This window comes from Myotis yumanensis, unplaced genomic scaffold (assembly GCF_028538775.1).
Source record: "Myotis yumanensis isolate MYYU_CA2020_CCGP unplaced genomic scaffold, mMyoYum1.0.hap1 SCAF_3, whole genome shotgun sequence".
Classification (NCBI taxonomy): Eukaryota; Metazoa; Chordata; class Mammalia; order Chiroptera; family Vespertilionidae; genus Myotis; species Myotis yumanensis.
The window spans coordinates 157,993,271-158,017,734 of record NW_027223754.1 but is presented as its reverse complement, the minus strand read 5'-3'; the positions used below and the strand labels follow the sequence as shown (position 1 = coordinate 158,017,734).

General features: G+C 43.0%; 1 protein-coding gene across 25 annotated transcripts in view; it reads right to left on the bottom strand.

Annotated features, from left to right (window-relative positions):
* Nucleotides 1-24,464, bottom strand: part of R3HDM2 (R3H domain containing 2) — a 183,195-nt gene that overhangs the window by 54,001 nt on the left and 104,730 nt on the right. For 19 of the 25 annotated variants that reach the window (XM_070409898.1, XM_070409899.1, XM_070409900.1 and 16 more), the window contains one exon: nt 24,072-24,150. The exons of the other annotated variants lie outside the window; for them this stretch is intronic. In XM_070409898.1, coding sequence (XP_070265999.1) covers nt 24,072-24,120 — 49 coding nt within the window. In that variant the 5' untranslated portion in view covers nt 24,121-24,150. Of the gene's footprint in view, nt 1-24,071; nt 24,151-24,464 lie in introns of those variants that run through there. 25 annotated transcript variants of the gene reach the window in all.

Sequence of the window (24,464 nt, the reverse complement as noted above, 5' to 3'; positions counted from 1 at the left end):
CTTTAAGACATCCATAAAACAGACAGTGATTAATGAGTCTATTTTTAATAATTTTGAGAGTCCTCTCAACTGAGATCACTGGCCTCTTGAAGAGCTGTGTAAAACAAAGTAATTCGTACTCTGAGGAAAAATAAAGCAGCAGAGGAAAAGGTACAGTAGCACATTATACTGGCTGACTACTTAAATCTCCCCTTTCTTCTACACTCAATCTATCCCAGACTTTCTTCTGGTGTCTGCCTTCCTCTAAGGACACATGATCAGGGAAGATGATCATATTCCTGAGACCTAGGAGGAAGATTTTAATTAGCCGGACCAATTGTGGTAATTCCTTTTCCTTTTTCCTGTTTTGGGAAGGGACAAATGACTCATCAACAGTAAGTCATGAGAGGATTTTGCTGGGTGGGTGCCTTCAAAGAACAGCTTCCTACTGTATTATTTTTTTTTTTTTTAAAAAGGTCACTATAAAAAAAAGGTAGTTATTTTCTGCTGAAGGTTGTCTTATAAGCAGATGATGCCTGGACTGTGGCAACATCCTACCAACACATGGAAGATGGTAGAGCAGAGAGAATAAGTCTGGATCCTTGATGCTGTGGTGCAGAACAGACATTGAATTAGTCAATCTGGACCCTGCCTACCCCCCCAGCTCTGTACTTCTTGATGTGTGAGGTCACAAATCCTCTTATCATTTAAGCTATTTTGAGTTGAGTTTACTGTTCCTTCTAGCTAAAAGCACCTGAGATAGTCAGAAAGGGTATGTTAAGCCCTGGCTGGTGTGGCTTGATTGATTGGAATGTCCTCCTGTACACTGAAAAGGTTTTGGGTCCAATTCCCACTCAGGGCACATATCTAAGTTGTGGGTTTGATCCCCAGTTGGGGTGCATATGAGAGGTAACCAACTGATATTTTTCTGTCGTATCAATGTTTCTCTCTCTAAAAAAATCAATAAACATCTCCAGGTGAGGATTAAAAAAAGAGGGGGGAGGGTGTATCTGGACCAGACAGAGAAACCTAGCTCCGCACATAGAAATGATTGACAGGGAGAGAGATAATAATAATCAGCTAAAAATTTTGGAATGTTTACATTGTGCCAGGCACTATTCTAAAGTGCTTTATGTATCTCATTTAATCTTACAACAATCCTATGAGATAAATATTATCATCACTATTTTATAGATAAATAAACAGTAACAGAGAAGTTAAATAATTTGCTAAACGGCATACAACTGGTACACGGAAGAAGTAGGACTCAAAGTCAGGAAATACAGCTCTAGTGCTTGCTTTCTTAACCTTTATGCAATACTGCTTCTAACTAAGGCCAGGCAAGAAAATGAAAAGTCTATCAAAGATACAAAGGAGCCCTATCTGGTTTGGCTCAGTGGATAGAGCATCGGCCTGCGGACTGAAGGGTTTGGGTTTGATTTCGGTCAAGGGCACATGCCTGGGTTGCAGGCTTGATCCCCAGAAGGGGGCATGCAGGAGACAGCCGGTCAATGATTCTCTCTCATCATTGATGTTTCTATCTCTCTCTCCCTCTCATTTCCTCTCTAAAATCAATAAAAATATATTTTTTAAAAAGATACAAAGGAATCATGGAATCTCATAATTGCAAGGGGACTGAGCTCCCTCCTCCTGCATCCATAGTCCTCCACAGTTAGGTTCCTGAATCATCAGTAACTCTGAAAAATGGTTGCGCTGACCCTGCTTGTATATACCTCTAGTGAAGGGAAAGTCTTTACCTCTAAATACAAACGTACGTGTGTGTGTGTGTGTGTGTGTGTGTGTGTGTATTATAAAGGCAAAACTCATCTTCCTAATCTCACTTCCATGTCAGCCTCTTACAGAGGCAACTTTATCTTCATTTTCTAAACATTCCAAGCTTCTTAAATCAGGTCTTCATATCACATGGTCTTGAGTCTCCCCACCATTTTACTTGTAGGGTACAAGAGGCTGTCCTCAAGTTAACAAAGGCAAATAATGAGGGGTCAGAATGTTACTATTCTAGAGTCAAGATTCATCAGAAGATACACTGAGCTCAAAACAGAATTTCTTGAGCTCTTTCATCCTCCAAAATAACCTTTAACTACAGTCACATCCAGTCCTATAATCCTATGCAGAAGGCTCTCCTTACTTTTAGGGCAAAAGGATTCCTGGAAACAAATTTTTCTGGGCCAAACAAAAGCAAAAGATGCAGCTCAGGGACAAGACAATTAATTTACCTAAAAATAAAAAGCCTTAAAAATAAAAAGTGAGACTAAAGCCAGTAGAAAAGGTTTAAAAGGCAGAGAAATAATTTTCACTCTTCATGCTTTAGTATAGAGAGGAAACTGAGGCTTGGAAGGTTTTTTGGTAGGAGAAGAAAGGAACTATTTCATATGCAACTTGACCAGAACAAAGCAAAGACATTAAATTCCCAGGAGAGCCTAGCTTTGTGCTTCCCTACAACCTATTTGTGCACATTGTACATTTCATCCAGGCAAACAGCACAATTTTAAGGCAGAATGTCTCCTGAGGACACTGAGTGGGCTCAAAGCTACACAGAGAGGGCTGTCAGAAGTGGGGGGCAAGGAGAGGGAGTGAGGAAATAAGATGATACAGGGGATGATGACTGGGAGCCAAGATTTAGCAATTTTCGGAGAGAATACTGCATATTCCCCATAAATTTTTTGACTGCCACGGTAAGTACCTGCCAGAGCACAGTGATATTATATATCCTTCCATCAACTCTCTGAACAACTTTCTAGGCATTGGGCCAAAAATAATACATTATATAGGGACACTCAGAAACAGAAGGGCAGTTTCATTTTCTTTCGTTCAATCCATGGCCAAATAGAGAGAATGCAAGCACGAAGACAGTATCTAGAGGCTAAAAATGCTGACATACCCTATGGCAAAATACCTGTAAACTTTCCAGTCCTTTACTAATTTGTATATCAAGACTAAATTACTCCTGCCCAGCGGTGCGGCTCAATGGTTGCACTTCAACTCATGAACCAGGAGGTCATGGTAGATTTCAGTCAGGGCACATGCCCAGGTTATGGGGGTGTGCAGGAGGTAGCCAACAGGTGATTCTCTCTCATCACTGATGTTGTCATCTCTCTCCCTCTCCCTTTCTTTCTCTGAAATCAATTAAAAAGAATATTTTTAAAAAGAGTAAATTACTCCAAATTGATACCCATATTTTATTTTTATTTTTAAAAATATATATATTTTATTGATTTTTTACAGAGAGGAAGGGAGAGGGATAGAGAGTTAGAAACATCGATGAGAGAGAAACATCGATCGGCTGCCTCCTGCACACTCCCTACTGGGGATGTGCCAGCAACCAAGGTACATGCCCTTGACCGGAATCGAACCTGGGACCCTTGAGTCCGCAGGCTGACTGACGCTCTATCCACTGAGCCAAACTGGTTAGGGCGATACCCATATTTTAAAAATTGTTTAAAATCTAGGGGCTCAAGAGAATGAATACATCAATTGTGGCATATTCAATATAGAATACTACTCAGCAATAAAAAAGAATTAACTTTTGTGTTTTCCTTCCTCTGAGGACCCAGGATCAGAGAAGGTGACCCAATTCCTGAGCCCAGGAGATGGATCTTAATTAGCTAGACAAATGATGGTAATTCTATTTCCTTTTTGTGACAGGCTTGGGAAGGAACAAATGATCAAATCATCATCAGTGAGACATGAGGGGACTTTGCTGGGTATATACTGACATACACAAAAACATGACTGATCTCAAAACTATTATGTTAAATAAAAGAAAGAGGATCTCTCTCCAAAAAATACATACAACATAAGCCCATTTATATGAAATTCAAGAACAGGCAAAACTAGCTTATAATGATTTATACCAGAAAGTGGTTGATTCGGGTTTGGGGAATAAAATATTGATTGGAAAGAGACATAAGGAATCCTTCAGGATTGCTGGAAATATCTATCTTGTTTGGCGTAGTGGTTACATGGGGGTATACTACAATTGTCAAAACTTAACCGAATGCTTAAGATTGTTATTTAACACACACACACACACACACACACACACACACACACACACACACACACACTCCACAGGGGGAAAATGCCCTTAGGGCATTTTTTCCCAGTGGGGGGAAAAACACATCCATAAGGTTAAAATACCAGGTTAAAAATGAAACTGTAGGTGCTTATGCATGGCAAGCTTATTCTTATACTCTTTAATATTAGAGTTAGGAGTTTCAAAAAAAGCACTAATGTTTTTGAGCAAGATTATAAACCTGGTTCTTTATGCACTTCAACTCATATCCCCCATGTGTAGTTATATAACTTTCCCAAGGTCACACCACTACTAAGACAACAGAATTCTGGTACTGATTCTAAAGTTTACATTCTTTCTATGACATTGGTTAATACGATTATATAGGTTTCAAATGTACACTTCTGATACCTGATCTGTATATTGCATTGTGTGCCCATTACCCAAAGTCAAATTATCTTCCGTCACCATATATTTGACCTGATTACCCTTTACTACCCCCCAACTCCCTTCCCTCTGGTAACCACCGTACTGTTGTCTATGTCTATGAGTTTTTGTTTGTTTTTCTTGTTTACTGGTATTCATTTGTTCTTTCAGTTTTATATCCCACATATGAATGAAATCATATGGTTCTTAACTTTTTCTGTCTGCCTTATTTTGCTTAGCATGATATGCTCAAGATCCATCCATTTTGTCCCAAATGGCAGTATTTTTTCTTTTCTTATGGCTGAGTAGTATTCCATTGTACATATGTACATCTTTATCCAATCATCTATCAAAGGACACTTTGGTTGTTTCCATGTTCTGGCCACCGTGAATAATGCTACATGAACACAAGGGTGCATATATCTTTGCAAATAAATGTTTTCAAATATTTCAGGTAGATAACCCAGAAGAGGGGTTGCTGGGTCATATGGTAACTCTATTCTTAATTTTTCCTCCATATTGTCTTCCATAGTGGCTGTACCAGTTTACATCCCCACCAGGAGTAAATAAAGGTTCCTTTTTCTCTATAACCTCTCCAACACTTGTTATTACTTGTCTTGTTGATAACAGCCATTCTAACAGGTATGAGGTGGTATCTCATTGATTATTGTTTCTAACATTATTTAATCCTCACAAAACTCTTCATTTGGGCTTTTTCTTTCCTTTTTTTTTTTTTTTTTTTTCAGATAAAGAACCCAAAGCTCTGGATGAATTAAACAACTTTTCCAATACAAGAAGGGCAAGGGCAGTATTCCACCTGCTGTGTCTGATCCCAAAGCCAAAGTTTTAGGTGTCCCAAAATGGACATTCAGGAGCACTCTGTGGTGTGAAATGTGGGATGGAAGGCCTTTCTTTAGCAAGTGAGTGTCAATAGGGGACATATTTGGAGGTTTAAAAATTAGGTTTGTAAACTCTTCCATCTTTCCACTCAATCTTTATGACTAAATTTTTTACAGTTTATATAGAGTATCTTATTTGATCTTCTCAAGGTATAAAATATTATCTCCATTTTATAAATGAAATACTAACATTCAGAAATATTAGGTGAATTGTTCAAGGCCATACAGTATATATAAAAAGCCAAAATTCAAACTCAGGTCTTCTTGATTCCAAATTCCATGTTCTTTCCACCACAATGCTCGAAGTATAAAAAACAAAACAGTGTAACTGCATGCCTGAAGAGAGAACTGGCTTACTAGCTCTTGGGAGAAGGACAGGAAAGAAGGCCCTATTGAGCTATAAATGAGATATATGGGATCTTCTCTTCAAAGACAGAAAGCATAATATGGAGGAATAAAGTTTAAAGTACTTATGGAACATGTAAACCTATAATTAAGTAATAGTCACCAAGTAGGAGTCAACTATCATAGGTTTTACTAGTGCCAAGCCAATAAAATAATAACAATTGTTCCACTTTTCTAAATCAGGGAAGCATGAGAAAAATCATTCTGTTCAAAAGAATTCACTGGTGTGGTAAGGAAGGCCATAGGAGTTGGCTGATGCAGAGAAATTCCTTAGAAAAGTAAAGAGAGAAACAAGACTAAAATGATCTAGACATGGTTCGGCTGGTATGGTTCAGTTGGCTGGAGCGTCATCCCATGCACCAAAGGGTCTCGGGTTCTATTATTGGTTAGGACACATATCCAGGTTGTGGGTTTGATCTCTGGTCTGAGCGCATACTGGAGGCAACCGAATGATGTTTCCCTCTTGCATCAATGTTTCTCTCTCTCTCAAAAAAAATGTTGTAGACATGTACCCTCTTTCTTTGCTCAATATCTGTCATGGCTATATCTGTTCTGAAATGAGAACTACTGGTGATTAGCTCAATCAATTGAAGTGTTAGTTTCTATTGGCTTCTCTACATTCTTGGCCCAAAATGCCTATTTTACTTCCTTGAGTGAAACAGAACAAATCAAATTTCCTCTTTTTTAAACAAAGAGCAGCAGTGAGGCTTTTCCCTCTGCTGCTTCCATTTCCTTTATCATAGTAATGCCACTATGTAGAAAACATCACAGACTCTTTTTAGAGAGAGTGGAAGTGAGGGAGAAGAGAGAAAAACATTGATGAGAGAGACACATCGATTGGTTGGAGCCTGGGATCCAACCTGCAACCCAGAGACATGCCCTTGACCAGGAATTGAACCTGTGACCCTTTGGTGTATAAGCCACCACTCTAATTGCTAAGCCATGACAGCCAGGGCAACATCACAGAATTTTAGGAATGGAAAGCACCTTAAAAGTTCACACTGTCTTTTCCCATGCCCTGGCAAAATTGCTTCCAACTCAACCCAGACAAGACATTCTGGAAAGAAAAAAAAAAAATCACAATTTACTTTCTGTTAATGGCATTTCAGGATGCCTTCTATTGCTAACTTAAATGCCATGCAGCTAAGTCTATATTGCCCTACTGTGATGACATTAGAGGTCAATGCCACCTGAGACTGACCTGAGAGGTCAATGCCATTGAGGGATATAGGGGGCAACCTGGGGGAGGGGGGCTAGCAATCTGAATCTGTGCCAGTGATCGGTGTCCTAGTGCACATTCGCGTCAGCCTATAATTAAGTCACTGCCCTTCCTTAGGCCTGGGTGCTCCCAGTTTGCAGGGGCCCCAGGCTGGGAATTTGGCAGCTTGGCTGGAATGGGGGGTTGCTGGCACCACCCAGGCCAGGCATTTAGATACAATCTAACTTCCCCATTCTAACTGACTCAGGAGAGGCTGTGAAAGCCTGCCACAAAAGCTGAGTAGTTAGGAAACAAATATATTTAGGAATATATAGGGGATGATCTCATTGTATTAGCTGTTTAGGCTTTGGATCTTCGAATCCCCTGGGCCAGCAGCGCTGCTTTAAATAAAGGGTCTTTCCCGAATCTCTGGGTACTCGTGTATTTCCTGGTTGCCTGGTAAATTCTGCAACACCATCACCTGTCAGGTGAAGAGGACACCTAAGCCAACAATTTAGTATTAAAAGAATCTTTCAAAACCTAAAATTGAATGTGAGACTGGCCAGAGAAATGAGATAGGAATAATCTAATTTCACATGAAGAAATTGGAAATCGTTAGGCTCATTATTCCAGTCTGTGCTATTTGTTATGGCAGCCATAAGAAACTAATACAAGTAGTACTATGAAGTATCTTTAAAGGAAGTGGACAGACTTTCTTTACTTATCCTTAATTCATGCTGGCTTGATTGTAGAAGATAAGGCTGGTGCTTCAGCAGCCTTTTGGGACTGTGAGATGATACTGGATTGAAAACTACAGACAGGCAACAGATGAAGAAACCTGGGTCCTTGACTAGACCAGCCTCTGACTGGACTAACTACCTCTGAATTTTCTGAATGTGAGAGAAAAATAAACTTCTTCCTGTTTAAGATACTATTTAGGTTTTGCTGTACATATATATTAAAAGCATACACATATACTCTAATAATAATGATAAAAGTAATAATAATCATTCTTCAATTACTATAAGCAGGGAATCCTGCAGCATCACCCTGGAGTTTATATGTACTTATGAGGAAAGAGGTAAAATAAGGGAAATTAGCATTTTTATGGAGGATATAAGATCATTACCCTGGGGTTCTAATGCTACCTCTGCTGCAAGGAAAAGGCTGAGCATCATTACTGGGTGAGTTAGGGGCAGCAATCATCAAAATAAAGAACATTCAATCTCCAGAGTATAAGAAGTAGCAAGCATGCCCTAGCTGGTTTGGCTCAGCGGACAGAGCGTCAGCCTGCAGACTGAAGGGTCCCAGGTTCAATTCCGGTCAAGGGCAAATGCCCGGGTTGTGGGCTCGATCCCCAGTGTGGGGCGTGCAAGAGGCAGCCAATCAATGATTCTCCCTCATCATTGATGTTTCTATCTCACTTTCCTCCCATTCTTTCTGAAATCAATAAAAATGTATTTTAAAAAAATTACTCTATTGTATGTGCAGAGCTACATTTTATAAGTAGATATTATCATGTAAACTGAGTATCTAAATGATTAGGTAGCAAATCCTATTGACTCTAATTTCAAAACATATCCAAAATTTAATGACTTCCTACACTTTCACTGCTACCACCCTGGTCCAAGCTGCCAACTTTCTTGGCTGAATGATTGAAATAGCCTATCTTGTATCCTGCTTCCACTCTTGATACCCCACAGTATTTCCTAAACATAGCAGCCAGAGTAATTGTGTAAAAACATTTTCAGACCATATTATGCCTTCCCTCAACACGCTCCAATGGCTCAGAGCAAAATCCCAAGTCCTTAAAATGACCTACAAGACCTTACAATGACCACTAGTTTTCCCTCAGACCCCATCTCTTACTACCTCCTACCTCCCCTCCGCCCCAACACACACTTATGCAGTTCATCACACAGGCTCCTCCCTGTATCCTAAACCCACTTTAGGGTGATTGCTTTTTACTGTTCCTTCCTTATGCTTGAAATGATTTCTCAGATAACAACATGGCTTGCTTACTCAGTTTCCTCAGGTCTGTATTCAAATGCCATCTCAATGAGCCTTTCTCTGGTCACAATAAGTAAAATTACAAAACCTCAAATATTTCCTATCCTACTTCCTTAGGCCTCCCCACAAACAGTTAATCAGATGCTAAACAGACTATTTGCTTCTCTTTTCTTAATAGATGAATCTGAAGTTTGTTTATTTGTCTGTTTTTCTGTGAGACAGAAGGCGATGGCATAATGAAAAGTTGACTCATAAAGACTCCAATAACTCAAAAGAGGGGAACAAACTTATGGACCTCTTGAGTCTCTTTCAATCCTTTAAATTTGTAAATAGCCAAGCCTGGGAGCATTGAAGGGGAAGAGAACAAGACCCACCATAATTTCTCAAGTATCCCTAATCTATACTAATAGTCTATACTAATAAAAGGGTAATATCTTAATTAGACCGGACATCTTCTGGACAACCTTCTGGACGTCCTTCTGACAAAGCCATGGTGGTGGGGCCAAGGCAGAGGGGGTTAGGGGCGAGCAGGCCAGCAGGGGAGAGCAGTTAGGGCAGTCAGGCCAACAGGGGAAAGCAGTTAGGGGGATCAGGCCAGCAGGCAGGTGAGCGGTTAGGAGCCAGCGGTCCCGGATTGTGAGAGGGATGTCCAAATTGGAAAGGGTGCAGGCCGGGATGAGGACCCCCCCGCCCCCATACACGAATTTCGTGCAATGGGCCTCTAGCGTAAAACATAAGAAGAGAAACATAATACTCTTGACTTCTTTAGTTTACAAGATCTAGAGGGGAATTTTTTTTTTTTTTTGTATGAGTGAACCATTCCCAGTCTCTAAAGCAATAAGATACATGCTATGATCATAGGCACAGACCTATGTCAAAAAGAAGAACAAGCTAGGGAAGTGACGATGGAAAACATGGAAGCTACTCCCAGCTAATCCAACTCCAGACCCTGGTATATAAATGTAACATCAACAGGATCTACCATACTGGAGTGGAAGAGGAAGAAGGAAAAACAAGTTAAGAAAAAGCTGCCAACTCCTGACTCAGCTTTAGAGCTACCAAAATAAGCAAGGAGGCTTAAGATATAAAGATAAATCTCCTCTGGTCTAGAAGGCCAGAATCTGACTTAGACTTGGCATAAGTCCAAATGACTGCAGCAGCAGCAGCTTGATTCACAAATAGGTGATAGACATTTCCTATCACATCTTCTCCCAAATAAATCATATTAAAAAGATAATGGATCATTACAGTGTTTATAGTAAATGGCAAATTCTGAAAGAAAGGAGAACACCATATACCATTCTTGAAACTTTACTTCACTGCTCTATATACAGTTATGGTATTAATGTCATATATCACTGAGTAAATAATTCTGCAAGATTAAATGATGATGTGTTTATATTCTATTGTTCTATCTGCTCATTGGCCACCAGGTCAGCCAATCTGATCCAGGACTCCATGGCAACAGGCTTTATCACTAAGAGCTATAAGCTGAGATTCTCCTTTTTTTTTTTTTTTTTTTAATAAAAGCATTTTCCACAGAAACTGTTGCAAATACTGTCAAAGAATAGTCTCTACAGACAAATAAGAAATACTGCCATTCTGATATACTAAAAATGAATAGTGGAGAAAAAGTCAATAGCAATGACAATGAATCTATACAAATAACAAGGGATCTTTGAAACTCTGGAGATATTGCCTTTTTAAATTTCAGTAGAGAAATTCAGAAATCCTTGAACTGTGAAAAACCAACACCAGCACAAACTGAGGGATTAATATAAGGGGTGTGCTGCTTAGCTAAAATCACAGTATTGAAGCTTCCCATGCTATAATACACAGAGAGCTAAAAGTTTTAATTTAAGACTGCTAAACTTTGTAAGTTTTCCTAACTTTTTAAAAAATATATTTTATTGATTTTTTACAGAGAGGAAGGGAGAGGGATAGAGAGTTAGAAACATCGATGAGAGAAAAACATCGATCAGCTGCCTCCTGCACACCTCCTACTGGGGACGTGCCCGCAACCAAGGCACATGCCCTTGACTGGAATCAAACCTGGGACCTTTCAGTCCGCAGGCCGATGCTCTATCCACTGAGCCAAACCAGTCAGGGCTCTTTTCTTTCTTTTTTAAAAAAAATAGATTTTATTGATTTTTTACAGAGAGGGAGAGGGATAGAGAGTTAGAAACATTGATGAGAGAGAAACATCAATCAGCTGCCTCCTGCACACCTCCTACTGGGGATGTGCCCGCAACCAAGGTACATGCCTTTGACCGAAATCGAACCTGGGACCTCTCAGTCCGCAGCCGACGCTCTATCCACTGAGCCAAACCGGTCAGGGCACTTTTTTCTTTTTTCTTTTTTTCTGTGACCTGCTTCTTCTTTTTTTTTTTTTTTAATTTTATTAAATCTTTATTGTTCAGATTACATTTGTTCCTCTTTTTTTCCCCATAACTCCCCTCCTCCCAGTTCCCGCCCCACCCTCCGCCCTCACTCCCCACCCACTGTCCTCATCCATAGGTGCACGATTTTTGTCCAGTCTCTTCCCGCATCTCCCATTCCCCTTTCCCCCCCAAGAATAGTCAGTCCATTCCCTTTCTATGTCCCTGATTCATTGTAATCACCAGTTCATTCTGTACATCAGATTATTTATTCACTTGATTCTTAGATTCACTTGTTGATAGATGCATGTTTGTTGTTCATAATTTGTATCTTTACCTTTTTCTTCTTCCTCTTCTTAAAGGATACCTTTCAGCATTTCGTATAATACTGGTTTAGTGGTGATGAACTCCTTTAGCTTTTCCTTATCTGTGAAGCTCTTTATCTGACCTTCAATTCTGAATGATAGCTTTGCTGGATAAAGTACTCTTGGTTGTAGGTTCTTGGTATTCAGTACTTTGAATATTTCTTGCCATTCCCTTCTGGCCTGCAAAGTTTCTGTTGAGAAATCAGCTGACAGTCGTATGGGTATTCCCTTGTAGGTAATTGAATCTCTTTCTCTTGCTGCTTTTAAGATTCTCTCTTTGTCTTTTGCTCTTGGCATTTTAATGATGATGTGTCTTGGTGTGGTCCTCTTTGGATTCCTTTTGTTTGGGGTTCTCTGCGCTTCTTGGACCTGTAAGTCCATTTCTTTCACCAGGTGGGGGAAGTTTTCTGCCATTATTTCTTCAAATAGGTTTTCAATATCTTGCTGTCTCTCATCTTCTGGCACCCCTATTATTCTGATATTAGTGCGCTTGAAGGTGTCCCAGAGGCTCCTTACACTATCTTTGTATTTTCGGATTCTTTTTTCATTTTGCTTTTCCGGTTGGGTGTTTTTTGCTTCTTCGAATTTCAAATCTTTGACTTGATTCTTGCGCTCCTCTGGTCTGCTATTGGGTATAATATTCTTTATTTCAGTCCGTGTATGCTTAATTTCTAGTTTCTTTATCGTAGCATCGAGGGTCTCATTAGTTTTCGTGAGGCTCTCAACAAGTTTATTGCAAGCCCTCAAAATTGCGTTTTTTAGTTCCATATCTTCCATTTCTGTCATGTTTTTTTGTCTTCACATTTTTTATGCTTTCTTGGTGCACCCCCTTGTGGTCTTTGTGCGCAGTCTTGTTCTAGTTAAGCCTTGATTGTTGTAGTTAATACTAGAGGGATTTGCCTACCAGGCCGACTGGCTGTGAGAATCACCTTTGTCTGCCCGGGAAAACTTCTGTCCTCTGGGGAGGTGCTAATCTAGCCTTTGCCTGAGGCGATCCGGCAAATGGCTCTGCGCAGGGCTTGGGCGGGGCAGGTCCCACGGGATCAGCAGGGCGGGCGGAGGGAGCAGTTATGGCTGCTCTCAGTCCCGTTCCCAGAGGCTCTGCTTCACAGAACCCCGGCAGCCGCTGCAAACTTCGGAGAGAAAGCTGCCCTTAGGTTCCAACTGATGCCGGACAATCCCGCTTCTCCCGTCTGAGTCTGAGTCCCTAGAGACTTGCCCGGATCTGGAGCCCAAAGTCTGAGACTCACTCCCGACCGAAAATGACAACCGCGCCCTCAGCCACCAGCCCGCTTTTCGTGCACACCTCCGCACCTTTAAATTTTCCACACTGCGCCTCCTCTGAGCCTTGGGACGCTGCTGTCTTTCCTTCTAGTTGAAGAGTCTCTCCTCAGCCAGCTTTCCTGTGGTTCTGGGTGATATCCGTTCCGTCTTTTAGTTGTATTTTTGAAGTGGTTATTTGCGGCAGCAGTCTCCAGTGTTTACCTATGCCGCCATCTTTTCGAGAACCGGCACTTTTTTCTTTATTAAAAATACTAGAGGCCCGGTGCACAAAAATTTGTGCACTCGGGGGAGAGGGGGGTCCCTCAGCCCGGCCTGTGCCCTCTTGCAGTCTGGGACCCCTTGGGAGATAACGACCTGCTGGCTTAGGCCTGCTCCTGGGTGGCAGAGGGCAGGCCCAATCCCTAGGTGCAGCCCCTGATCGGGCTCAGAGCAGGGTCGATTGGGGAGTTGGGGCGCTGCCCCCTGTCATGCACAGAGCAGGGCGGATCGGGAAGTTGCAATGCCACCCTCAGTCACGCTCAGGGTAGAGCCGACTGGGGGGTTTGGGCACTGCCCCCTGTCATACTCAAGGCAGGGTTGATAGGGAGGTTGCGGTGCCACCCCGTCACGCACAGAGCAGGGCCGATCAGGGGGTTGGGGAGCTCCCCCCTGTCACACACAGAGCAGGGCCCATCAGGGGGTTGGGGAGCTCCCCCCTGTCACGCACAGAGCAGGGCCCATCAGGGGGTTGAGGAGCTCCCCCCTGTCACTCACAGAGTAGGGCCGATAGGGGAGTTGGGGCACTGCCCCCTGTCACACACAGAGCAGGGCGGATCAGGGAGTTGGGGCGCCGCACCCTGTCACACTCAGGGCAGGGCCGATGGGGAGGTTATGGCTCTACCCCGTCACACACAGAGCAGGGCCTGTGTGTGTGGGGGGGGTGGGGTTGGGGCGCCACCCTCTATCACCCATAGAGCAGGGCCGATCAGGGGGTTGGGGCGCCGCACCCTGTCACACACAGAGCGCAGGGCGATCAGGGGGTTGGGGAGCTCCCCCCTATCAGGCACAGAGCAGGGCTGATCAGGGGGTTGGGGCGCCTTTCCCTGTCACGAACAGAGCAGGGCGGATAGGGAGGTTCTGGCCCTGCCCCCTGTCACACACAGAGCTGCAGGGTGATCAGGGGGTTTGGGCGCTGCCCCCTGTCCCGGTGCCGGGAGGCATATTACCCTTTTACTATATAGGATAGAGGCCTTGTGCATGGGTGGGGGCCGGCTGGTTTGCCCTGAAGGGTGTCCTGGATCAGGGTGGGGGTCCCGCTTGGGTGCCTGGCCAGCCTGGGTGAGGGGCTGATGGCTGTTTGCAGCTGGTCACACCCCCTTCAGGGTGGGGGTCCCCACTGGGGTGCCTGGCCAGCCTGGATGAGGGGCTGAGGGCTGTTTTCAGGCTGGCAGGTGACTGAAGCTCCCAACCGCTCCTTTTTTTCTTTTTTTTTAAAATTCTGGGCCAGCTTTAGCTCTGAGGCTTGGCTCCAGCTCTGAGATCCCGGCTGGCTGAAAGCAGGTTTCTGGGGTTTTGTTTAGCTTCTATATTTGTAACAATGTTTCAAAGTGCAAGCTCAGAGGCCAGCAGCGGCAGGCGGGGAACGTTGGCTTCCTCCGTCACTGAAGCAAGCAAGCCTCATGTTCGCTTCAAGCTGCCTGGCTGCCAGCCGCCATCTTGGCTGGCAGTTAATTTGCATATCGCCCTGATTAGCCAATGGGAAGTGTAGCGGAGGTACGGCTAATTACCATGTTTCTCTTTTATTAGATAGGATATTTTTATTGATTTCAGAGAGGAAAAGAGAGGGAGAGAGACAGAGAAACATCAATGATGAGAGAGAATCATTGGTCAGTTGCCTCCTGCAAGGCCCCTACTGGGGATTGAGCCCACAACCCAGGCATGTGCCCTTGACGAGAATTCAATCTGGGACCCTTCAGTCCACGGACCAATGCTCTCTCCACTAAGCCAAACCAGTTAGGGCTCCCTAACTTTGTTTTAAAGATTAAAATTAGCATTAAAACAGATATCAGGCTCTTATGCTCCATATTCTCAAATCACAATCAGCTCATACAGTCCTGGGAATGCTATGTCTATCCTCTTCTCTATCCTCTCCTCCCAACCCTGCCCCACTATACTTAGAGAAACCATGTCCAAATGAGGAAATAATACATTTGCTTTTCACATACCATATGCCCCCATTCATTCTCCCTCAGCTACAGACCTCCTTGAAGAAAAGAGGAAACAGGTAATTAAAAACTAGATGAGGAGACTACACAAAAAAAACTGACCATTCTCCCCAATGGTGCTCATTAACATTATAAAATCCACCTGACTTATAAAGTATTCCCCTTTCCTAGCATGCTTTTCACAATAATTGATGTAATCTATCTGGATGCAACAAGCAACTTTGATCCCTACCTTCTAGTCTACGGTGGTAAGTGAATGCTGAGAAGCAGAATCTGATGTAAGGATTAAAAGTAGCTTGGAAACTATATATTTTCATCTGGTTTATACTGTTGTGTTTTGTTTTAATGATTTTTAGGTATACAGTTCAGTGACACTAAGTACATTCACATTATTGTGCATTATAGAAAATGGTCTCAGATAGAAAGGACTATAGTGGCCCCAGCTGGATAGCTCAGTTGGGTGGAGAATTGTCTGGATACACCAAGGTTGTGGGTTCAATCCCCAGTCAGGGCACATACATGCAACCAATGAGTACATAAATAAGTAGAACAACAAATCAATGTTTCTCTCTCTCTCTCTCTCTCTCAATTCAATAAATAAAAATTTAAAGAGACTATAGTAATTTTTTCTATGACTATGTACTACATCATGTGCTTATTATACAAGACACATTAAGAATTATAGTGAACTAGAGGCCCAGTGCATAAAATTCACTGCAGGTGTCCCTCAGCCCAGCCTGCACCCTCTCCAATCTGGGACCCCTCGGGGGATGTCCGACTGCAGGTTTAGGCCCAATCCCCAGGGCATCCCTCTCACAATCCAGAACTTCTGGCTCCCAACCGCTTGCCTGCCTGGCTTCCTGATTGCCCCTAACCGCTTCTGCCTGCCAGCCTGATCACACCCTAACCACTCCCCTGCTAGCCTGACTGACTCCTAACTGTTCCCCTGCCAGCCTGATTACCCCTAACTACCCTCCCCTGCAGGCCTGGTTGCCCCCAACTGCTCTCCCTTGCCAGCCCAGTCACCCCTAACTGCCCTCCCATGTCAGCCATCTTGTGATGACCTGGGGGCGGCCATCTTATGCAAGGGCATGATGGTCAATTTGCATATTAGCTCTTTATTATATAGGATACGAATAAAGAGTCAATGTTAAGAATATCTGACACTATTGCTCAGTAAAAACAGCTATCACATGTATATTTTCAGTATGTTTTTCACATGCTGAATATAGTTTCTTACATGCACATCTCAGTTTCCAAACACATCCAAAATAGATGGAAGTCTATATCTTTTGTCAGCACTCGGTTCCAGAGGACCCAATCTATAAGGGCAGACAAACATGAGAAGCAACAGACAAAGTACCAGAAATACCTAGAACAGTGAAAAAAACTTTTTCCGTTAGAGTGTTTCAAATTTTCCAAGAATTCTTAAGGAGACAACCCAAAAAGGAGGGTAAAAACAACTTGTAATGGGAGCCATAAATTATATCAAAGCTAAAAAAAAAAGTCACTGCAAAGGAAATCACTACTAGGCCTCTCTCTACATCAGTTTCCTCTACACCTTCATAAAAGAAAAACAAAACATTTCATTCTAGTTCTTTTTCTTTTTTAAAAAGATCCTGTTGCCAGTACTGTATGCATAGAAGGACAGCATATTTATTGGTCTAAAGACAAGAAGCTGAATGAATAGGATATTTTCTCAGTGATATAACCTCCCAATATAGAAAGCGTCAGGCTCTGGTCACAGGAGGCTATCTTCCTCAAATAACTAACAACAGCAGCAGCTATCACTTATTGAGCATTTACTGTGTTCTAAATACCATGCTCAGGGATTTATATAAATCATCATATATATTTTCACCATAACACATTCTGAAAATTTATTTTCAGATACTAACAGTAAGGATTTAAATTTTTTAACTCTTTTTTTTTATGGTTAGAAAAGTACTATAGGCTTCTTTATACTTATAGAAAACATACACACATATAAGAAAAATCATCCATAATCTGTAACTCAGAAATAACTGCTATTAATATTAGCAATGCTTTGAAATATATTTTTCTAAACTTTGTTTCCTTATTAGTATGAAATTTGTTTGTATCCATATTGGATATGCTTCCACATCCAATAATTTTAATGTCCTTTATATTATATAGAATACTAGAGGCCCAGTACACAACATTTATGCACTGGGGGGTGGGTGGGGCCCTCAGCCTCACCTGTACCCTCTCACAGTCTGGGACCCCTCGGGGGATGTCTGCCTAAGCCAGCAGGCAGACATCCCCCAAGGGGTCCTTAGCGTTGCCTCAGAGGCAAGAGAGGTTCCCGCCACTGCTGCTGCACTTGCCAGCCATGAGCCTGGTTTCTGGCTGAGCGGCGCTCCCCCTGTGGGTGCGCACTGACCACCAGGGGCAGCTCCTGCATTGAGCCTTCTGGTGGTCAGTGCACATCATAGTGACCGGTCATTCCACCATTGGGTCGATTTGCATATTAGGGTTTTATTATATAGGATTTTTATACAATGCTTTTTACTACTACTAAAATTGTGACCATTTCCTCATTATTACTTTTTAACAAGTTCATTTTAGCCCTGGCCATGTAGCTCACTGGTTCAAGCATCAGCCCACACACCAAAGGGTCTTGGGTTCAATTCCTGGTCAAGGGCATATACCTGGGTTGCAGGCTTGATCCTCGCCTGCAGGAGACAAACAAAAAATAATTTAACTATTTCCCTATTATTGAATATTTGAAAATGTTAATATTTATAATAAAATAATACTGTGATGAGTTTCTTTGTATCTAGATCTTCATTTACATTTCTCATCAACTCCCTAGGATAAATACATTCAGGAGTTAATACATTTTGGAAATAAAAAAATTCCCCCTTAATTCACTTCAGTTAACAGAAGCAAGGGCAGTCACACTAGATATCTAATTATAGTGTTTCTTACCTATTCCCCCAGCAACATACTGGAGTGGCCAGATTATTATGATCACCTGACGTTTGTAGGCAAATTAGCTATAATTTCACGCTAAAGTTGCTAGAGGGCTAGACCATTATAAATAGGGAAGCAGGTTGTTTACCACGACAGAAGTGACTTTTTTTCTGAAGATTTGGGTAAACAATGCGATTTAACAGCCTTTGAACGTGGGATATATATATATACATACATATACACACACACACACACACACTGAGTGGCCAGATAATTATGACCACCCCATCAGCATTTCATTGGGCCACCTTTTGCCTTCAATACTGCAGCGATTATTCTTGGCATTGACTCCACGAGATGTTGAAAGGTGATGTGAGGAATCTGACACCATGCCTGATGAATAGCACTGTTCAGTTCTGTGAGATTTGATGGTTGTGGAACCAGCTGCCTGATGGCTCTTTAACTTCGTCCCACAAATGCTCAATTGGATTGAGATCTGGTGATTGTGGGGGCCACCTAAGCAAGGTAAAGTCTCCCTCATGTTCTTGAAACCACTCCTGCACAATACGAGCACCGTGGCATGGCGCATTGGCTTATTGGAAGAAGCCATCTCAATTGGGATACGCCAACAACATGATAGGATGAACTTGATCAGCAATGATACTTAAGTATGTTGTGCTATTCAGACGTTGTTCCACATAAATTAAAGGGCCCAAATCATGCCAGGAAAACATGCCCCAAACCATAACACTGCCCCCACCAGGTTGAAGGGTTGTACTCATGCATGTGGAGTGCATGCTTTCACGCTGTTTCCGCCAAATTCTCACTCTGCTATCTGCATGATGCAACTGGAAATGTGATTCATCGGACCACGTGACTTTTTTCCAATGCTTGACTGTCCAATCCTTGTGTTCCTGTGCGAATTGGAGACGTTTTATCTTGGTAACTGCAGACAGCAAAGGTGTTTGAACAGGCCTTCGGTTTCCATATCCCATACGATGCAGTGTACGGCTAATTAGCCTACAAATGCCAGGTGGTCATAATAATCTGGCCACTCAGTGTATGATGTCCACTTAGCATATCCCATGGCATTGCCTGGACTTTAAGGACATTCACCCAGACAACTGCTTCTTTCTTTTTATTTTTTTTCAGCTCATGCCCCTTTTTAGTAATATTGACTTTGCCCACATATCCCACTGGAGAAGACATGTACCCCATGCTCCTTAAGCCTTACTGGCCTAAGAAAATTAATAGGGAGGAAAGGATAAAAAGTTATACAGGTAGATATTCTTCTTGCAATTAATGTTAGACACCTTCATAGCTCTTGTCAGTGTACCTTGGTAGTTTAGAGAGCAATCCAAAAGGTGAAGCTTCAAAAACCACACAAGAAGAACACTCTCTAAGTCTTTAATATGAAATTAAAAAGAAGGTAAAAGGTCCTAGCCAATTTGGCTCAGTGGACAGTGTTAGCCTACGGACTGAAGGGTCCCAGGTTCGATCTCAGTCAAGGGCACGTACCTTGGTTGCAGGCAACCAATTGATGTCTCTTTCACATCGGTATTTCTCTCTCTCTCTGTCTCTCCTTCTCCTCCCACTCTGTCTAAAAATCAATGAAAAAAAAATATCCTCGGGTGAGGATTAACAGTAACAAAGAAGGTAAGAGGGCATGGAGATACTGGCCATTTTAGTATTTGTGATTTGACATTTGGTCCATTTAAGATCCTAGATTTTTTTAAAGCTAGAATTTAAAGACGTTTTGAGCCCAGCCAGCACAGCTCGGTGGTTGGTTGTCAACCTATGAACCAAGAGATCATGGTCCAGGCACATGCATGGGTTGTGGGTTTGATCCCCAATGTGGGACGTGCAGGAGGCAGCCGATCGAGGATTCTCTCTCATCATTGACGTTTCTATCTCTCTCTCTCCCTTCCTCTCTGACAATAAAAATATTTTTTTTAAAAAGTTTTTTAGACGTGGTATTTCATATAAATCTTATGCTTTCACAAACATACGGAGGAAGACCACATCAATTTACACACTCAGAAGATACTAAAGATACTAAGTTTCACAGGTAGATATTAAAGATAAGTGTCCTAAGATTTTAAAGTAGATCAGAATCAGTGGTAGAAAATAAACAAAACAAAAAATTAAAAAACAACTAACAATCATCTACAGAAGTCAAAAGCTCAAAGAAAGAAAAAAGCTGTTAATCTGAGGGAACATGTTTGCAATTTAGCCTATAAGCATCAAATTAGAAAAGATACTTCCTAAAAGGATCAACAGTGTCAAATTTAAGTTTAAATATTTAGATTATATTTATATTCATTTTAGAAGCTCAATATCCTACATGGCTTGAAAATCTCTCCTGGCTTCCTCGAAAATTACAGATGATCTGAAGACATAAATAGCATTACCTTGTTTAATTTCTAAATATCAGTAATAATGGCTAATGCTAAGTGAGCCTTTCAGATTATCAGGAACTATGTTAAAGGCTTTACATGTATTAATTCTTTTAATCTTCAAAACAACCCTAGTAGGTGGATCCTATTATCTTCATTTCATATTTTACATATGAAGAAGTGGAGGGGTTAAGTAATGTGTCTAAGGTCATAGAACCAGCAATTGGACAAGCTGGGAATTGAACTCAGGCAGCCTAAATCAGAGTCCAAGCACTTAGCTATACTTTTCAAAGAAAGAAGCTTCTAACAGGCTATATAGCAGTGGGAGTGGGTAGGTTAGAAGAGAACATTAGAGAGAAGTGCATATAGTAACTTTTAGGCACAGAAATAGTCATTATCAATTTCACCAGAAAGGTCTTCCAACGTAAGTCACATTTTTAATTATCCCAATCAGGGTGATGCTAAATACCTTTTGCAAAAGCAGTTCTGAATCTTTTTCTTCTCCTTAAAAAAAAAAGTGGGAAAAAAGAAGGATAAAAAGAAACTAAAATCTTTTCCTTGACCTTTTCAAAACCTTGATGGTTAGAAAATAAAGATTAAAAAAGAAGGTATTTTCATTTGAAATAAAGAGACATAAATAATATAATTGCTGCCCTAGCCGGTTTGGCTCAGTGGATAGAGCATCAGCCTATGAACTGAAAGGTCCCAGGTTCAATTCCGGTCAAGGGCACATGTCCGGGTTGTGGGCTCCATCCCCAGTGGGGGGCTTGCAGGAGGCAGCCGATCCATGATTCTCTCTCATTATGGATGTTTCTATCTCTCTCTCACTCTTCCTTCCTCTCTGAAATCAATAAAAAAAGTTTTTAAAAAATAATCTACACTAATAAAAGAGAAACATGGTAATTGGCGTACGACCGCTACCCTTCCCATTGGCTAATCAGCATATCCTTATGCAAATTAACTGTCAGCCAAGATGGCGGCCGGCTTTAGGCTTGGGGCGGTGAGGAGCCAGCCAGCGATCTTCCATGGCGGCTGCTGCGGCGGCGGCTTTAGGCTTGGGGCAGTGAGGAGCCAGCCAGCGATCAGCTGCGGCGGGGAGCTGGGGGTGCCCCGGCCCAGGCCTAAAGCCTCGAGCAGAGGCTTTAGGCCTGGGCTGGGGAGGAGCCAGCCAGCGATCTTCCGCGGCACGGGCGGCGGCGGCGGCAGCGGCTTTAGGCTTGGGGCGGTGAGGAGCCAGCCAGCGATCAGCTGCGGCGGGGAGCTGGGGGTGCCCCGGCCCAGGCCTAAAGCCTCGAGCAGAGGCTTTAGGCCTGGGCCGGGGAGGAGCCAGCCAGCGATCTTCCATGGCGGCGGTGGCGGCGAGCTGGGGGTGCCCTGGCCCAGGCCTAAAACCTCGGCCTGAGGCTTTAGGCCTGGGTCAGGGAGCAGCCAGCCAGCCATCGGCTGCGGCGGGAGCTGGGGGTGCCCCGGCCCAGGCCTAAAGCCTCGAGCAGAGGCTTTAGGCCTGGGCCGGGGAGGAGCCAGCCAGCGATCTTCCATGGCGGTGGCGGCGGCGAGCTGGGGGTGCCCTGGCCCAGGCCTAAAACCTCGGCCTGAGGCTTTAGGCCTGGGTCAGGGAGCAGCCAGCCAGCAATCGGCTGCGGCGGGAGCTGGGGGTGCCCCGGCCCAGGCCTAAAGCCTCAAGCAGAGGCTTTAGGCCTGGGCCGGGGAGGAGCCAGCCAGCAGCGATCTTCAGAGGCGGCGAGATGCCCAGGCCTAAAACCTCGGCCTGAGGCTTTAGGCCTGTGTCAGGGAGGAGCCAGCCAGGGATCGTTGATGGCTGCGGTGGCGGGGACCTGGGGGTGCCCCGGCCCAGGCCTAATGCCTGGGCCAGAGGCTTTAGGCCTGGGCCGGGGAGGAGCCAGCCAGTGATCCTTGATGGTGGTGGCGGCCCAAACCCGGGCACAGCCAGCCAGCGATCCTTGATGGCCACGGTGGCTTGGAGCTGAGGGTGCCCTGGCCCAGGGCTAATGACTCGCCAGAGGCGTTAGGCCTGGGCAGGGGCCAAACCAGCAATTGGTGTGAACTACAGAGGAAACACCTTTTCTGACTGCTGATTTGTTAACTCCCTGTATGCCACTGGTAATATTCTTGGTAACTTGGGTAATAAGAGTCCAAAAAGTGATCTAGGGTTTTTTTTACCACACTCCTGGAGAAAAAAATGAAGGTCTGCTGCTGGAGGGTTAAGAAATGTCATATCCTGTCCTAGCCAGTTTGGCTCAGTGGATAATGCCTCGGCCTGCCCAATGCAGATTCTGGGTTCAATTCTGACCAAGGGCATGTACCTAGGTTGCACGTTCCTCCCTGGCTCCGGCCCAGGTCAGGGCTCATGCAGGAGGCAACCAATCAAAGTGTTCCTCTCACTTTGATGTTTTTCTCTCTGTCTTTCCCTTTCTTTTCCACATTCTCTAAAAATCAATGGAAACATATCCCCAGGTGAGGATAAAGAAAGAAAGAAATGTCATATCCTATGAAAGACACTTCTTGAAAATGCCTAAAGAAAGTTGTCATTTTTTCATGGTAAAGGGACTGGAGTCCGTGTTGATGAAAACACCTTGGTGGCTGCGGTAACTGGCAGTGGCTGCAGCAGCGGGGTGATGGGGCTGTTGCCTTCCCCTGATCAGCCCGGTCGCCTTCCACAAAGGGAGGCCAGACTGTGGCTTAGGCCCGCTCCCCAAGGGAAGCAGGGAGCAGGTAGTAGGACATCCCCTAGGGCTCCCAGTATGTGATAGGGGGCAAGCTGGGCTGAGGAAACCCCCTCCCCAGTGCACAAATTTTTGTGCACCGGGCCCCTAGTAATAATATAATTGCTAATGACTGAAACATTTAAGAAAGACTTTAGGTCTATTCCACCCATTCCGAAATGAAAGGAAAACCAAGTTAACAAAACCCTCTTTTTTTAATTTCACAGCAGTTTTCTTCCCCCTCAAAGGCTGGCTATTCCAGTCCTCGCTGCAGACAGGGAACTGCTCCCAGTGACGTCAGAGCAGTCTCCCAGCAACGATTAATGAGGGCTGTCCACCACAGGGGTTTCCTGAAAAGCTAGCAAGAAATTATCCACATATTTGCTTCAATATTGAGATGCAAGATGCAGTGGAATTTCTCTTAACCCTTATAGCTCCAGTCTCTGGCAAGTTTCTAAATAGGTTATCCTTGGATGCTCTTGTTTTACCTTAGGATTATCACCACTCCCACTCCCTTCTCTCCAAATAAAATTAGAATTTTGTTAGTTTGAAATATTTATGGCTATAATACATATTCATATAATTGAATGATCATAAAAATAGGACTGCACAAAGTAAGCTGAAAAGCAGACATTACTCTTTTCACTTCACATATATTACTTAGAATAATGAAAGCACAGAACAGAAAAGAGTATCAGGATAGAAAATAAAACAGTAATAAAACAGTAAGTTCTTAAAGGTACTGTTCCACATATGCTATCCAAACACATCCACAGAAAGGAAACCTTAAATTTTCCTAGGCTCTAAGTCTTCTGAATTTTTCACACTGACCTTTGCAGGCAGCCCTCCAGAGATCAGTGGTATTAAAATGGAGTTGCATAAAAAGGAGCAGGAAGCCCAAGCACTTAATCTAAAAAAAAGAGAAGTTAGGTTCATACCTAAGAGTATATCTAACAATTTCTTCCTAAAGCTTTGCTTTAGCTCTAGACATTCAAAATGAGAGTTTTACTCTAACAACAGTAGCAAGAAATTTTATATAACCACCTATTTTTGAGGTCTGCTTAAACAGTGTACAAGCTGCATGCTCAGGACCAGTGCAAATAAGATAGAAAAATTCCAAATTCCAAAACTCAACCTAGAATTATTCATGGATGATAGGTTCCAGAAACCTGCTTATGAGCCCTTTTCAAAATTTCATATTTAGAAAAAACAATTAGGTAAAAT